Here is a 16251-nt window from a genome sequence, read left to right as displayed (position 1 = left end):
GTTTGAGGATAGCTGGTGTGGAGCCGGACATTATCCTAATCACCGAAGCTCTACCTAAAGCCTTGTTTAACCCCATCCCTCTTGCAAGATTTTCAATCCCTGGATACCATTCGTTTTTGAACTTTAGTTCTGAAGAACAAAATGAAGGGGCCATGAGACCCCGCGGTATCTGTATTTACGTCAGAGAGCCCCTATCCTGCTCAGAAGCCAAGTTTGAAACACACTTCAGAGAGCACTTATGGGTGAGGATCCGTCTGTTGGGAGCCGATACCCTGCTTGTCGGCTGCATCTATAGAAGCCCGTCGAGCCTACGGGAGTCAACCCACCAGTTGGGCGCACTCCTTAAAGGAAATAGTTCACTTTCCTGAAATTAGTATTTTGCTATGAATTTATGATTTTTATGCTCAAAATGATCAGAAAATAAAATAAAACCTTTTTGTAAAAAGGATTATTTTCTATATTTTAATATAGGAAGAACTATATTCTATATAAAATCATGGTTGACGCGGAAGTTTATTGCGCGTCGACCAATCATATTGCGTAGTTCAAACCTACGCATGCTGCATTGGCCGTAAGCAGCATGCTGATTGGCTGACGATGACGTGACTGCATTCCTCTGCAAGGCAAGCATTCTTCTGTAAGGCAATCTTTTCGGAACGAGAAATAGAATATCTTAGCCTAGAGTGATCGTTGGGCCGTAAAAGCCTCTGATTTGTGCTAGTCTCAGCTCAAACTACAAAACTGCTATTCCAGTTCAAACCCCCATGTTAAAAGTGAACTATTTCCTTTAACTGTGTAACATCTACACGGCCCAGTCACCTGATCATAACTGGCGACTTCAACGCACCTGAGATAGACTGGTTGACAGGAATACCCAAGGCTCCAGATGGGCACTGGACCCACGACTTTGTTGAGGTGATAAGGGACAATTTCCTGACACAACATGTGATGTCCCCAACGAGGTTCCGGCCGGGCCAAACACCCCACATTCTTGACCTGGTGTTGAGTAACGAGGAGGACATGGTATGTGACCTCAATGTTCTTCCTCCCCTCGGATGTAGTGACCATGCCGTTTTGGAGTTTGGCATACGCTGCTACACCAGAAACCCCACGACGACGCGGAAGCCGGCTTTTCACCGCGGAAATTATGGTATGATGAACCATATGGTGCGCGAGGCCGACTGGAGTGTCCCTGAAGACTGCTCTGTCGACGAACACTACGCAGTGTTTCTAGACAGGCTAACTGCAATCTGCGACCGTGGCATTCCATTAAATCACCCACCAGGGCGCAAGAACAAACTTTATATGACTAGGGAAGCTCTCACTCAGGGGTGGATTTTTTTTTGTTTTTTTTTTTATTGGGGTTGCACAGCCCTGAAAGGGCGCCCAAAGCGGTTCCGAGGGGCGCAATAGTCCGGAAGTGGGCGCCACCAGGTAGGTACGGTCGTAATCTTGGCGTTTGGGGGGGGGGGGGACGAATTGGCAAAGGGACCCCTGTAGACCCTCGCTGGGGGGCGGTGTGTTAGCTTAACCCGCGTACCGCGGAGGGGGGCGAATATCCGCCCCCCCCCCCCTTGAAGTTTTTCGTAAGTAGCGGAAAACTTCTGAAACCAGTATGAGACCCTTATATAAGCCCGGCGTAAGATCATTTAAGGCCAGTATTGAGATTGACCCTGATAAACCGGGTGAGACCTCGCACAGCAGTATGGGTCTTTGAACTCCAACGTGGGTCTTACGAGACCTGCCTGAGCCATCAGAGGCCAGTGCGGGCCCGGGGTCATCAAAGGCCAGTGCGGGGTCGTCAAAGGCCAGTTCGGAACCTCTGAGGTGGTGTGTGCCCTTGAGGCCAGCGTTGGTCCTTGAGAGGTCAATGTGGGACTCCTTGACTGGTATGGGCCCTAAGAGACATGTGTGGTGCCAATGCGACCCAAAATAGACACAACTAACGACATGGGGCTCTCAGAGACTAGCAGCGACCCTTAAAAACCTGCACGGGCCAAACAGCTCGACAGGGGCCCTCCGAGATCGGCAGAGAATAAGAAGATAGCATGAGGCGCCTATGATGGGCAGGCCTGGCCTCTCAAAGACCTAAATGGAACTATCAGAGACCAGGGACCCTTAGCAGCAGACATGGGCCCTCAGAAACCGATGTGACCCCGATATGGTAATAGACCTTAATGCCGTCCCGCTGCGACGAGATAACGGCCCTCAAATTCCGAAATTCCGACATGGGGACCAACCAGAGACTGACAGGGAACATTGGAGGACGGTATGAAACGCCAAAAGTTCTTCCTTGTACCCCAGAGACTAAAGATGGGACTCTCAGAGTCTGGTGCGGGGCCCTCTGAGGCCTGTTTTGGGCCACTAGGGTCCGGTTCGGTCCATCAGATGCCGGTTATGGCCCTCAAAAGCCGATTTGGGACTCTGAGTGGCCACTGGCCAGTACTGGCCCTCCAAAACCAGTTGGTCATCAGAGGCCAGCCCAATATGATCCCTTACAGGCCAGTGTGGAGCTCTCGGAGGTCAATGTGGGCCCTCAGAGCCCAATGCGAGGCACCCAAAGTTCAATCTTGAGCCCCCAGCGACCGGAGTGGGTTCATCAGATGCTAGTGTGGTCCCTCATAGGAGCCCGATTCGGGTCCCTCAGAGGTCGGTGTAGGGCCCTCAAAGGCCAATATTGGCCCTCAAAGGCCTGTATGGGGCCCCCAGGCCCGACGTGGGCCCTCAGGGACCAGACTAACCTGGCACCCCAGAGACCATGATAGGGCCATCAGTGGCGGTGTAGAGACCCCATAGACCGACTGGGGCCCTCAGAGTCCAGTGTGGGGCCTGTTATAAGCGACAGTAGGGCTCCCGCTTGCATTGTGTCTCGAACAAGACTGGTCCACATTCCAACCGCGCCTGCTGACCCCAGCCGTCGGTCCATGCGCCGGCGGGCAAGTCATCGCAGAGGCGGCTCCAGGGAGACAATCGAGGAGCACACTACCACAGGGCCCCTAAAGACCGTCATGGGTCCTCAGAGGCCGGCATAGGGCCCTCAGAGGCACCCAAGGGACAAGGGCCAGCCTTGGGTGTCAGTGACAGAAATGGGGTTATCAGCAGCCGGTGTGAGACATTTAGAGGCCGGTTTGGGGCCCTCAGAGGCCAGTTTGGGACCCTTAGAAGCCAGTTTAGGGCCCTCTGGGCTCTGAGACCAGTACAGGGCCTTCAAAGGTCAGTTTGGAATCATCAGAGGCCGACGTGGGTCCTCAGAGGCCAGTGTGATTTCTACAGGCCAACGTGGAGCCCTCAGAGGTCAGTATGGGGCCCTAAAAGACCGAACAGAGCGTCCTCAAAAGCCAGGATGGGCCCTCAGAGGCCAATGTTGGTCCTAAGAGACCGGCATCGGGCCTTCAGAAGCCAGTACGGGCCCTCAGAAGTGCCCAAGGGTTAGTCTTTGTCCGCCAGAGACAGAAATTGGGCCATCCGAAGCCACGGTGTTGGGCCCTAGGAGGCCAGTTTGGGCCGTCAGAGACCATGATCATCTCACTGAAAATGCTCTGCTTACAGACAATCAAAGTGGCTATCGGCCACACCACAGTACGGTGCTTCAACTAATCCACTTTACCAATAGTCTGTACACTGCCTTAGACAAAGGTGACGATTTTACCGTGGTCTATCTGGATATCAGCAAATATTTCGACAAGATATGGCACGAAGGTCTTTTATTTAAGTGTAAAAACTATTGTGGTATTACAGGGGATCTCTTTAAGTGGCTCAAATCATACTTAGAAAATAGAGTTCAAAAAATCAAAGTTGGAGAAAGTTTTAGTCGTCCAAGAACCATCAACGCTGGATGCCCACAGGGCTCCGTGTTGGGGCCCCTTCTAGCACTCATCTATTTAAACGACTTAGCAGATCGAACTCATAACAGCATGTTGTTCTTTGCTGATGACACCACATTATTCACACCACACACACACAATGCAACCAATGCTCAACATTCACTCTTACAAGATCTCACCACCATAGGGAAGTTCGGCAGCGACTGGAAAATCACCTTCAATGGTGCCAAAACTATACAGCAGACATTCACTTACAAGACCACACACGATCCTCCCAAACTGACATTTGACGGTCAAGCGATCCCATGTGTGACTGCACATAAACACCTGGGATTAACCATATCAACAGACATGCATTTCCACCAACACGTTAACGACATCATATCCAAAGTGAATAGGGCTCTAGGACCTCTATACCCACTGTCACGAATCCTTCCTAGACACATTCTCAAAAACATTTATACTGTTTACATTCTCCCCATATTTGACTACTGTGACGTGATCTACGATGGACACTTGACTACTCATGACTCTCTACGACTTGAACGACTCCATAACAGAGCCGCTCGACTCATCACAGGAGCTCTTCTCAGAACACATACCAAAACTCTACTACAAGACTTGGGTTGGACCACACTCCAAGCACGAAGGGAGATCCACAAACTCACCACGCTCCATGCACTTATGAAGGACAGGCACACACTACCACCAAACACGATTGCACTTCTACCCGACACACGAGCACAAGACACAGGACGACCACTTCGCAATGCGGCATCACTCACGCTCCCTCCAAATCGAACTACATCCTATCAAAAATCCTTCATCCCATCCACCATAAGGATCTGGAATCGTCTGCCATCACACATCAGGTGTTTACATTCATCACGTTCCTTTAAGCGAGAGATACGAGAGCGCTTGGGCGAAGCCCCACAACCTTTGTATTACAATTTGGGATCGAGAACGGGAAGCATTTTGCTAACTAGATTGAGACTCGGAATGTCGCATCTTAACGCACATATGTTCGGAATTCAAAATCAGCTTGTAGATGGTCCGAATTGCTCCTGTGGCTATCATTGCGAGGACCAAAAACATTTTATTTTGCACTGTCCCCTTTATGCTAATGCTAGGATTAGAATGATTTTTGAAATGTCACAATTAATTCCTACTTTCTCACAATTACTTGACAAAGTACAACTTGACATACTTTTGAAGGGAACTCACATAGCAAGTAATCAAGCGAAGCAAGTGGCGCATATCATTCAGGGATTCATTTTTGAAACAAAACGATTTGCTTAAAAAAAAAAGATGCCACGGGCAGTGGACAGCAGATGTGGTCTACTATGGGACCAGGCGGGCTCCGCCGGCCTGTGGCGGAACCCTGAGTTGCCGAGCATAGGGCCCCCGCCCCTATGACCCATCCGGGCCAACCTGGGTACCGGTCCCACTTGAAAGGGACCGGTCGGCCGCCCGGGCGGGCGGGGCGCCGGCCTGTCGGGTCGGGTCGGCGCTCCCCTCGCCCGGGCGGTGGTTAGGGGGCACCCCCGGGAAAGATGATTTTCCGGGGGTGCGGGCGGGAGCTCGCGGCCCGTCTGGAGCGCCGGGGAGGTATCCACCAGATCTCCCCGGCCCGGGGAGGTATCCCACAGCTCTCCCCGGGGCCGGGACGGCATATGCCATGGAACGGCACCGTCCCGGTCTGGCCAGACGGGCCGCCGTGCAAAGTTAGGGGGAGGCCGCAGGCTGGCGGAGCGCGTGTGGTCCAGCTATAGTGGTCGGAAGGTCCGTTGGGGCGGCGGGGTTGCGCGTGGGACCTGGTGTGTGTGTGTGTTTATTTCGGTGATGCTCTGTTTCGTTTTGTTTTGTTGAAGAGGTGCCTCGTAATAAGTTTATGCTTTTGCACCAATTCAACTTTATTTCTGTCCATTGTCCATGCCCATAATCATGAATAAACGACAAACAAACAAACAAAACCAGTTTGGACCCTCAAAAGACCAGCGTGGGTCCGTACCGGCAGTGTGAGGCCCTCAGAGACCAGTACAGAGCCTTCAAAGGGCAGTTTGGAACCATCAGAGGCCGACGTGGGCCCTCACATGCCGGTGTGGTATCTTACAGGCCAGCGTGGAGCCCTCAGAGGTCAGTGTGGGGCCCTAAAAGACCAGCATGGGTCGGTGTTGGACCCCAGAGGTCAGCATAGGGCCCTCAGAGGCCGATGTGGACCCTTAGAGACCGGCATCGGGCCTTCAGAAGTCAGTACGGGCCCTCGGGGACACCCAAAGGCCAGTCTTGGGCCCCCAGAAAAAGAAATGAGACCATTAGAGGCGTGGACCCCCAGAGACCAGTTTGAGAGCCCTCGAGACCAGTACAGGGCCCTCAAAGGCCAGTTTGAGGCCCTCAGAGGTCGATGCGGGCTCTAAGTGACCGGCACCCAAAGGTCAGTCCTGAACCCCAGAGACAAATGAGGCCATCAAGAGATCAGTGTGGGGCCCTCAAAGGCCGGTTGGGGGACTCCTGATGCCGCTTTAGGGCCCTCAAGGGCCAGTGGAGGGCCCTGAGAGGTCGATGTGGGCCCTCATCGGTCGATGTGGGCCCTCATCGGTCGATGTGGGCCCTCATCGGTCAAGGTGGGCCCTTGAAGGCCACTGAAGCGCCCTCAGAAGTTAGGATACTCAAAGACCGGTATGGGGGCTGTTACATAACTGGCGTTGGTTTCTTGAGCCTCGTGACAATCGGGTAAGAGTCAGGGCCCCTACGCCCATCGGGGCCCATCGGTTGTTTAAGGGGGCAAATTATATGATGGCCCCTGATTTGTCTTTGGGGTGCCATGGCCCTGATGCCCCCCCCCCCTGCGACCTCCACTGGGCACCACCCCCACCCCCCACTGAGCGGTGAGCGGCGCACCAGGAATCGAAATCCACGATTTTTTTAACTGGTCATTTTGCATGTCCGACAGCTCTATACGGCCTTGTGACAGCTCAAGCTCTTGAGAGGAGGGTAGTACCTACATTAGAGGGGGCGGCGATGGCATTCGCTCTTGAGGCGGCAGCGCCTACACTTAGAGGGGACGGCACCTACATTTTATGGGCAGCACCCTAACTTGAGGGGCGGCACCCACGCATGGGGGGCGGCATCTATCTACATGTGAGGGAAAGGCACCTTCATTTCAAGGGGTGGCACCTACATTTAGGGGTCTGGGTGTAGCACCTACATTTGAGGGGGCTGCACTACAACTAGGCCTTAGCGGGCGGCAACTACACCCTAGGGGGTGCCATCTACATTCGAAGGGACGGCACCTGCATTTTATGGGATGACTGATGACACCTATGCATAAGTGGCCGGGGCCAACATTTGAGGGGGCGGCGCGGCACCTTCATTCGAGGGGGCGGCACCTGCATTTGAGGAGGGCCGGCACCTACATTCGAGGGGGCGGCACTAACATTTGAGGGGGCGGCACCTGCATTCGAGGAGGGCCGGCACCTACATTCGAGGGGCGGCACTAACATTTGAGGGGGCGGCACCTACATTCGAGGAGGGCCGGCATCTACATTCGAGGGGGCGGCACTAACATTTGAGGGGGCGGCACTAACATTTGAGGGGGCGGCACTAACATTTGAGGGGGCGGCACCTACATTCGAGGAGGGCCGGCACTAACATTTGAGGGGGCGGCACCTACATTCGAGGAGGGCCGGCATCTACATTAGAGGGGGCGGCACTAACATTTGAGGGGGCGGCACCAACATTCGAGGGGCGGCATTTAGGTACATTTGGGGGGGCGGCACCAACATTCGAGGAGGGCCGGCATCTACATTCGAGGGGGCGGCACTAACATTTGAGCACCTGCATTCGAGGAGGGCCGACACCTACATTCGAGGGGGCGGCACTAACATTTGAGGGGGCGGCACCTACATTCGAGGAGGGCCGGCATCTACATTTGAGGGGGCGGCACTTACATTCGAGGGGGCGGCACCTACATTCGAGGGGCGGCATTTAGGTACATTTGAGGGGCGGCACCAACATTCGAGGGGGTGGCGCCTACATTCGAGGGGATGGCGCCTACATTTAATGGGCGGTGCCTACATTCGAGGGGGCGGCACCTACATTCGAGGGGGCGGCACTTACATTTGAGGGGAGGCACCTACATTCGAAGGGGCGGCGCCTACATTCGAGGGGCGGCACTTATATTCGAGGGGGCGGCACCTACATTGGAGGGAGCGGCACCTATATTGGAGGTCTGAGGAGGCGGCAACTACACTAGATAGTTGAGGGGTGACTATTGCCTACATGATGGGTAGGGCTCTTTTGAAAGATGGTGCCAAGTCAACGGGTGGCATAGAGTTTTGGGATGGCTCAGGGTTATGGGAGCGGCACCATTCGAGTCGCCCGCCGATTCATTTCAGTTGTAAAGTTGGGGTTGCACAAACCGATGTTGGGGTTGCACAATTCAAAGTTGGGGTTGCACGTGCAACCCCAACTTAATATAAAAATCCACCCCTGCTCTCACTCTTCAAAGTCGTAAGAAAAAGGCATGGCGAGAATATGTTCGGACAAAGTGCACCACCGACTACTACCAGTTTACAAGAGTCAGAGCAGAGCTGAGGGCCCTTACCAGACGCCTGCGTAGAGACTTTGAACGCCAACTGGCGGCGAACCTCTCTACAAATCCAAAGGCCTTCTGGCGCTACGTTCACTCCCGGCTAAAGACCAAGAGTAGAGTGGATGACTTGGTCACCGAAACCGGCGAGGTCGCAAACTCAGATGCTGACAAAGCTATGGTCCTAGCTGACTCGTATAGCAAAGTATTCTGCTGGGACGAAGACCCCTCAGATGTTCCATGTCTGAACTCCAACTGCCAGGGTCCGCTTCTTGAGACGGTTCAAGTTACACCTGGTCAAGTGGAGACCAAGCTTCGCGACCTTTGCCCGACATCATCCCCTGGTCCTGATAGGGTGCATCCCAGAGTTCTTAGGGAGTTAGCATCCTCTCTGAGTCCACCACTGACCGATCTATTCAATCACTCACTGGAAGCTGGCAGGGTTCCTGTTCTGACATCTAACGGACACCGGCCAACTAACCGACTGCCAGCATGGTTTCCGACCCGGACGATCCTGTGCAACACAGCTGTTGAGTGCACTCGAGGACTGGACCCGGCAGATGGAGGAAGGTAAGCCCGTGGATATCGCCTACCTTGACTTCCGGCGAGCATTTGATTCGGTCCCTCACCTCCGGCTTATTCAGAAGCTCCACGACATGGGCGTCCGGGGCGGTCTTCTCGACTGGCTCCGTTCGTTTTTGATGGGAAGAAGACAAAGAGTTGTGGTGAATGGGAGCTTCTCCGGCTGGACTGATGTTGGCAGCGGCATCCCGCAGGGAACGGTCCTGGGACCGGTGCTATTCATCATCTTCGTGAACGATCTGCCTCGAGCTGTTACCAGTGATTGCAGGCTTTTCGCCGACGACACGAAGGTTTACGTTGAAGCTAGCACTGAACAAAGCCGCACAAGACTGCAGAATGACCTGGATGCCCTGGCGACCTGGTCCCGCAGATGGAGACTCCCTTTTAACCCAACGAAATGCACGGTCTTGCACCTAGGCAGTCGTAATGCGCGGGCTGAATACTCCATCGCAGGCACACCCCTGGAGGCGGTAGAAATCGAGAAGGACCTGGGCGTTCTCGTGGATCAACGGCTGAAATTCAGGGAACAAGCAGCAGCTGCCATCGGTAAGGCCAACCGAATGCTTGGACTAATCAAGCACAGCTTCGCGCACATCGACAGAAAGACGCTTCCCGTACTCTACAAATCACTGGTCCGTCCGCACTTGGAGTATTGTAATCAGATATGGGGCCCGTTCAATGCTGCGGACAGGCGACAGGTCGAGAGAGTACAAAGGAGAGCGACTCGCCTTGTCCCCGAGCTCCGTCACCTCCCGTATGAGGAAAGGCTGAGAAGACTGAACCTTCCGTCCCTGCAACACCGGCGCCGTCGCGGCGATATGATCACGACCTACAACATCATCCACGGTCGCTGCGACTTGAACAAGGACGACTTCTTCACGCCTGCACTCACAACGCGTACTCGCGGCCACAGATTGAAGATCGCCAAGAAGCCTGCAACCAACCGAGTCAGGCGCCAGCACCTTTCAGCCCGGGTAGTGACTGATTGGAACGGCCTCCCTGAAGATGTTGTCTGCGCACCGTCAACCAACAGCTACAAAAACCGGCTTGACAAGCACTGGAGAGAATTCCAGTATCAAGCAAACCAATAGATCAAGCTTGTTGACGCGTCCCGAGCTCGATTAGACGGATCTACCAGGCCATCCTAGTGCCTCATCCGATCCCATTAATCAGGTATCAGGTATCAGGTTTATTTGACCAAAAAACAACCACAGGCTAAGGCCCAGTTACGGCTGCAGTCATAACACACACAAACACTGATAAGCACAAAAACACGCACACACAAAGACATCCATGCCAAAACGGCAAACGCTGATGCAGTAATGAATAAAATGTGTAAAATATGTATAATGTGTGGTAAAAGCGCAAAAACGCAAAAACATGAATGCCATAAAAGGATAAGTGGAGGCCGCATGGGTAAGAGGATGAATACAAAATAAAATAAAATAAAATAAGAACAAATAATGATAAATCAGAGCAGTTTACCATAAAGTCAGAAAATGAGGTTAAAATAAACGTTAAAATAGTGTAAATGGCAGTGGCGGCGGAAGGTATTCTAGGATAGGGGTGCAAACGATATTGAAGCGCCCCTTCCCGCTGGGCGCCCCTTACCATATACACGGATGTAGTAACACAAACAGTGAAGAGACGTTTGACAATGTGTTGTACCTGTTAACCCTCGCCCTGGCAGGGCATTTTTCATAACACGGCCTGGCAGGGGGGGGGGGGTCGATGCGACCCCCCTCGCGATTGGCTCCTATGGCACTGTAGCGAATTGATATATTTTCTAAGCAAACGCGCTCAACACATCACCCAATAATCCACATTACTTTCATTCACTTCGCTCTTCACCAAAACTCTTCGCAACCTCCCAATCGCCCTCAATACGCCAATAGGTCAGACCATCCTAACGCAAGATAATATCACACTCGCGTGCGGCGTATTACTAGGCACCGCCCAGCACATGCCCCCTTGATGTCCACATCACAGCATCAATAACTACCCCATACACCACTTATACACGTCAGCTTAGCTGCCCCCCTCTGGCGTTACCCTTCTAACGTCCAGCACATGCCGGGGTACACCATCCACCAGCACAGTGTTGCCCGACACCACACCGGTCACCTGGCCAGTAGACCAGCGGGTAGTGCACCTGGCACCGGGCGGCTTCACCCAGACCTGGTCACCGACACGGTACTCGTGAGTCATCCTCTCCTCGCTCAGAGCCGGGTCCTTCGGTTGGGCCTCCGGATGGCGCCACCGATATGTGAATATCCCCCTGCTTGGTGCCGTGCTCGGGTCACTTCCGTCCTTTGCTGCCAGGTTGTACCAGAAAACTGCCTTGAGTGGGGTGATACCACCTCGCGCGGCCATGCGCTTGATTGTCCTGTGATTCCGCTCTACAATGCCATTGCCAGATGGACGATATGCTGCTCGGAATCTCTGTCGGATGTTCCACTGGCGGCACAGTTCCGCTAGCTTGTAAGAGCGGAACGTGGTGCTGTTGTCACACAGAAGTTCATCCACCGGACCTCGTTCCCTGAACAATTCCTCTAACACAGTGGCCACATCTTCTGCGTTTTCTGATCGAATTCTCCTCCAAATCGCATGTCTACTTGGACCGCAGTCTACTACTGTAATGTAGCAGCGGTTTCCGAAGTGGGTCGTGTCCACTGCCAGACGTGACCAGTTGTCTGTGACAGCTAGACTTCCACCCTCATGAGTGACTGGTGATGGGTCGATGGACTGACATGGGGCGCATCGCTGCACACATTGCTCAACTTCTGCCCTGGTCAGCTCAGGATCTACCAGCTGTCCCAGATAGAGCGTCTTGTCCACTCCGAAATGGTGTTCCGCGTGTAGCAGTTCGACATTAGCCGCGCACACGTCTTTGTCCTTTTCTCCGCCCAGCCATCGCTTGCTCACTCTTGTGAGGATGTCAGCTCTGTTTTTCTTGGATTCTACCAGCTGAATTGTCACCAGCAGCGAATATGAATCCACCAACTCCTTGAAGAGACCCAGGCGACGTCTGACCAGCAGTTCCGACATCCCTGCGACTTTTATCCTGCAGTTTCCTTCCAACGCTGAAGACAGCCACCGCTTAACCGTCACGGAGTCAGTGATGACTTCTACCGACTGCAGTCCCCACTTCAGACTTAGATTCACACCACGCACTGCTGCATCTAGTTCGGCGATGTTTATGTGATTGTAGTCTGTTGTTTTCCTCAGCCAGGCTGCGTCTTCTACAATGGCTCCATTGATTTCCAGTGCGACCCCCATCGCCAGGCTACTCGCATCACACCAAACGCGGCCGTGCTTTGCTTCATTTTTCACCAGCCATGGGCCTCGCACAGGGTCATGCTCCTGAACCTTCTCAAGAAGCTCTTCTGTCATCAGACGCACATCCATTCCGACATCGTCCTCCCATCGCACACCCTCGCTTCTCCTCTTGATGTAGCTGCACGCCACTCGGAGCCACCCGCAGACCGGATAGTGACCGGTGAGGCGACCACAGATCGAGAACAGTTTTCTACGTGTTAGCTTGACAGATGCGTCCATGACAGGGATCTCGTTGCCTCTGCTGAACTGAAGACCCTCCTGGCTGTCACGGTTCAGCTGGAGACCCAGCACACGTCCGCCGTCCAGCGCCTCTGGTGGTTTTGTCTCGAGACCGTATTTTTGCAGATGAGCCGCCACTTGGTCTGCGGTGACTATATTCTCTTGCACGATGATGTCATCCATGAAGTGATCTGTCCCGCTCTGCACTGAACTGTCCTGTGCCAGCACCTCACTCAAGATCTTCGACATGATTCGAGGAGAACAGTTCAGGCCAAAACCTAGGCGCGTGAGAACATATGTCTTCCCTTTGAACCTGACCTGCTGGTACTTCCACAGAGAAGAGTCTACATGAATCTGGAGGTATGCTGCTTTCAAATCCAGTGTGCGTACTGGTTCAGGAATCTGTCTCCATTTTCGAATGCTTTCGTCACACACTGCAATGTCCCCGCTCGTATGATTTTCAACAAATTCATTCAACTCCCTGAAGTCGAACACTGGGCGCACCTTCTTTTTGTTCTCTTGCATGACCGCCATCAGCGGTATCACGCCACCAGTAGGCTCGCCTTCTTGAAGCTGTAGCCAGCCCGCCTCAATCCACTTCTGGATTTCCTCTTCAAACTTTTCTTCTGTTTCCTCATTCAAGGTGCTCTGGTATATTTCTACTGTGTTTGCCAATTCTGGTGCGCGATCTTTCCACTTCCAGCTCACGGTCCATTTACAACCGTCGAAAGAGGCGCTAAAATCCTGATCTTCAACAACCATCGACGGTGTAGCCCCAGATATCTCGTCTCTTCCGGGTGATTGTCTCCTTCCCTCACAAGCGCTACTGTTGTCGGCATCATCTTTACCTTCAGCAGTCACTGACGACGCAGCCGCAGCTTCCACGCCTCTCCCGACTGCTGCGATCTCCTCATTGTACGCGTCTCTTTTGCTGTCAGCTCCACATGCCAGCTTTACTCCGTCACCATCGATTTTGACTCCGCCCAACCGAGTCAACACATCCATGCCCAGCACCACGTCTACACCTCTGAGCAGCTGATTCACCACCACACAATCTGCTGCTATCACAGTCCCGCAGACCTTCAACGTGACTGACGCTGTTCCAGCACAGGTAATTCGACTACCATCAACAGTCACTATCTCTTGTCCTCCACGCCGAAGAGCCCCACTTGTCCACACGGCGATTACAGTTCGAGAGCAGCCTGTGTCTAGAAGTGCCTGGAACTCTTTTCCATTGACAGCCACTGGAACAATCGGCAACGCCTTTAACCCTGCTGCGGGGGAGCTGCCGGCGCACCAGCTCTCCCTGCGTCGTTTCCCACACGGCAGTCTCTGGCCAAGTGGCCCTCGCACCCGCAGTTCCAGCAACACAGTGGTGTCTTCACAGCAGCATTGCAAAACCGTAGAAGATGGGGACCCCCACAACCGTAGCATCGAACCGCTCCTTTAAGCGGGGCGCCTCTGCGTGCCACTGCAGCCGCAGAGGTCACCACAGGCCGCTCGACAAGCTCTCCCACCAGACAGCGAGCGCGCTCCACAACATCGGAGAGCGGCATCCTCTCCACGCCTGGCAGTGCACGCAGCTCTCTTGATACAGCTGCTGGGAGACCCACGACGAACGCACGCAGCAAAAGAATATCGGAAGTTACTCCAGCCAGACGCGCCAGCCGCCGGAGGTCCGTCAGGTACACATCTACCGGTTCATCCCGCCACACTCGCCTGCACATCTCCTCATAGGCACGGAAGGGGTTGGTCGCAAACGCGACAGTCAGTGCTTGTCGGACGCACTCCGCGTTTACTTTTTCTTCCTCTGCCATCTCGTTATACACAGCGAAGGCGGCACCCTCAAGGAAAAGAGGAATAACTTCTGCGACATTCTTGATTTTACGTAGCTTCGCAACAACATCTACTTTCGTTAGCCACTGCACTACATCGCCGGATCCGTCAAACGGCTGCAAGAAATCCTTAATTTGTAAACCTGCCATTTTACGTTAATAGCCGAAATAGCTTGTAGCGAATTGATATATTTTCTAAGCAAACGCGCTCAACACATCACCCAATAATCCACATTACTTTCATTCACTTCGCTCTTCACCAAAACTCTTCGCAACCTCCCAATCGCCCTCAATACGCCAATAGGTCAGACCATCCTAACGCAAGATAATATCACACTCGCGTGCGGCGTATTACTAGGCACCGCCCAGCACAGGCACCTAGAAACACCAAATTTGGTAGGTAGGTGGACCCCCTGGAGTTCTCGCCCCTGTGCAAATTTGGTTGCTCTAGGTCAATATTTAGGGGGGGGGGGGGGTTTGGGGGGTATAAATGTAAAAATTTCGCTAAAAACAGGTCAAAAGTTTTTCGCTTATAACTTTTGATCTAATTAAGATAGAGCAAAAAGAAAAGCACCAGTGAACTCAGCACGTCAAGGCGCGTCGAATGATATAATTTTTAGCTTGCTTAAGTGTACTTAAAGTTTTTCTTAAATTCTAAGTAAACTTAAATTAATAACTTAAGTTCAAGTTAACCAAATTGCATCATATTGCATATCATTCGATTCGGCTGATCACCAGGAACACAATGATACCATTTTTTAAGCTCTAGCGTCATTATGCGCCAAGTTATTGGCAAAAACGTCATTTGACCTCAGTTGACCTCATTTGACCTGACCCATGGATAAGTACACCAAACAAAGAAGCACCAAGTGACCTGCTGTTACGTACTGTGGTTTCAAAGCACAAAAGTGATAGAACGAAGCGGATATCTCCAGTATTTTCCGAATTTAGTAGGGTAAGGTGCCTAATTAGCGACCCACTTAATTTGAACCGTCATTGCTCACGCTCTGTGGGTGCCACTGTGTTACTGGCTTGATTTTCGGAGAGATCGTTCATTTTTCTATTTAAATATAGTCATTTTCTGCCCCAATATTCACTAACATATTTGTAGTGAGCATTTTGGCAAACCATTGCAAAAAACGCTAATAGGGAACTCTTCCCGATTAGCGACCGGGGAGGGTCGCTAATAAGTCTATGAGTTTCCCCACACTAAAAATGGCAAAAAATGCGACGCCTGAAAAGATGAAATATGATCTCAAAAAGGTAACCTATACGCAAAGCACTCAATCACTCGGACAGGAACGTTTATCCAACACATTTACGTAAGTAAAAACTGATCACGTGATGCACGGAAGGCGAAAAGAAGGCAGAAACCCAAATTTTTGCGGGCTATCTTGTATGATATTCGAGGTCCGCGCTGAATTCGGCACCCCTGCAGTCGGTGATGACATTTGGCATCCCCTGCCACACATTGCAAGCTTCAGCAACAACTCATTTTCATTTCTCTCTTTTCCCCTTTCTTTTCCTTCTTGAGCTATTTGCGACCATGTCAGGCGCAAATAGGAAATATGAGTTGCGACACATTTTTAACCGCCATGCTGTGCACAGTTGAGCGATTCACTATGGGAAAACGACAATCAATTAAAAAAGGAATGTCAATTCAGAATAAAAAAGGTGCAGCATCCTAATGTGCATCGCTTTTCATCAGAGAGGGCCCAAACACACACGTTTTGGATAAGAAACTCGTCATTTTTATTTAAACTCACCTGAAACGTCCCACCAGAACCATCGACCACCGGAAAATAATTTAATTTGATAACCAAAGTATGGCTGACTTTTTGACGATGTTTTTACCCCGTTT

The 16251-nt window shown here is 52.3% G+C and overlaps 2 protein-coding genes across 4 annotated transcripts in view; one reads left to right on the top strand and one right to left on the bottom strand.

Moving 5' to 3' along the window:
- The window catches only part of LOC122394346 (mitoguardin-like), a 37603-nt gene that overhangs the window by 7500 nt on the left and 13852 nt on the right, over nucleotides 1–16251 (top strand). The gene's annotated exons all lie outside the window — the stretch shown is intronic.
- Nucleotides 11026–12804, bottom strand: LOC122394343. The gene has a single exon (XM_043391175.1). The coding sequence runs from the start codon at nucleotides 12802–12804 to the stop codon at nucleotides 11026–11028; it is 1779 nt and encodes a 592-aa protein (XP_043247110.1).

Source organism: Amphibalanus amphitrite, unplaced genomic scaffold, assembly GCF_019059575.1.
Source record: "Amphibalanus amphitrite isolate SeventyFive unplaced genomic scaffold, NRLGWU_Aamphi_draft 000586F_arrow, whole genome shotgun sequence".
In the NCBI taxonomy this organism is placed as follows: domain Eukaryota; kingdom Metazoa; phylum Arthropoda; class Thecostraca; order Balanomorpha; family Balanidae; genus Amphibalanus; species Amphibalanus amphitrite.
This window is presented reverse-complemented; position numbering and strand designations above follow the sequence as displayed.

What these genes read in the sequence shown, in the direction of transcription:
- LOC122394343 (XM_043391175.1), bottom strand. Translation starts at nt 12,804, where the DNA reads ATGTCGAAGATCTTGAGTGAGGTGCTGGCACAGGACAGTTCAGTGCAG.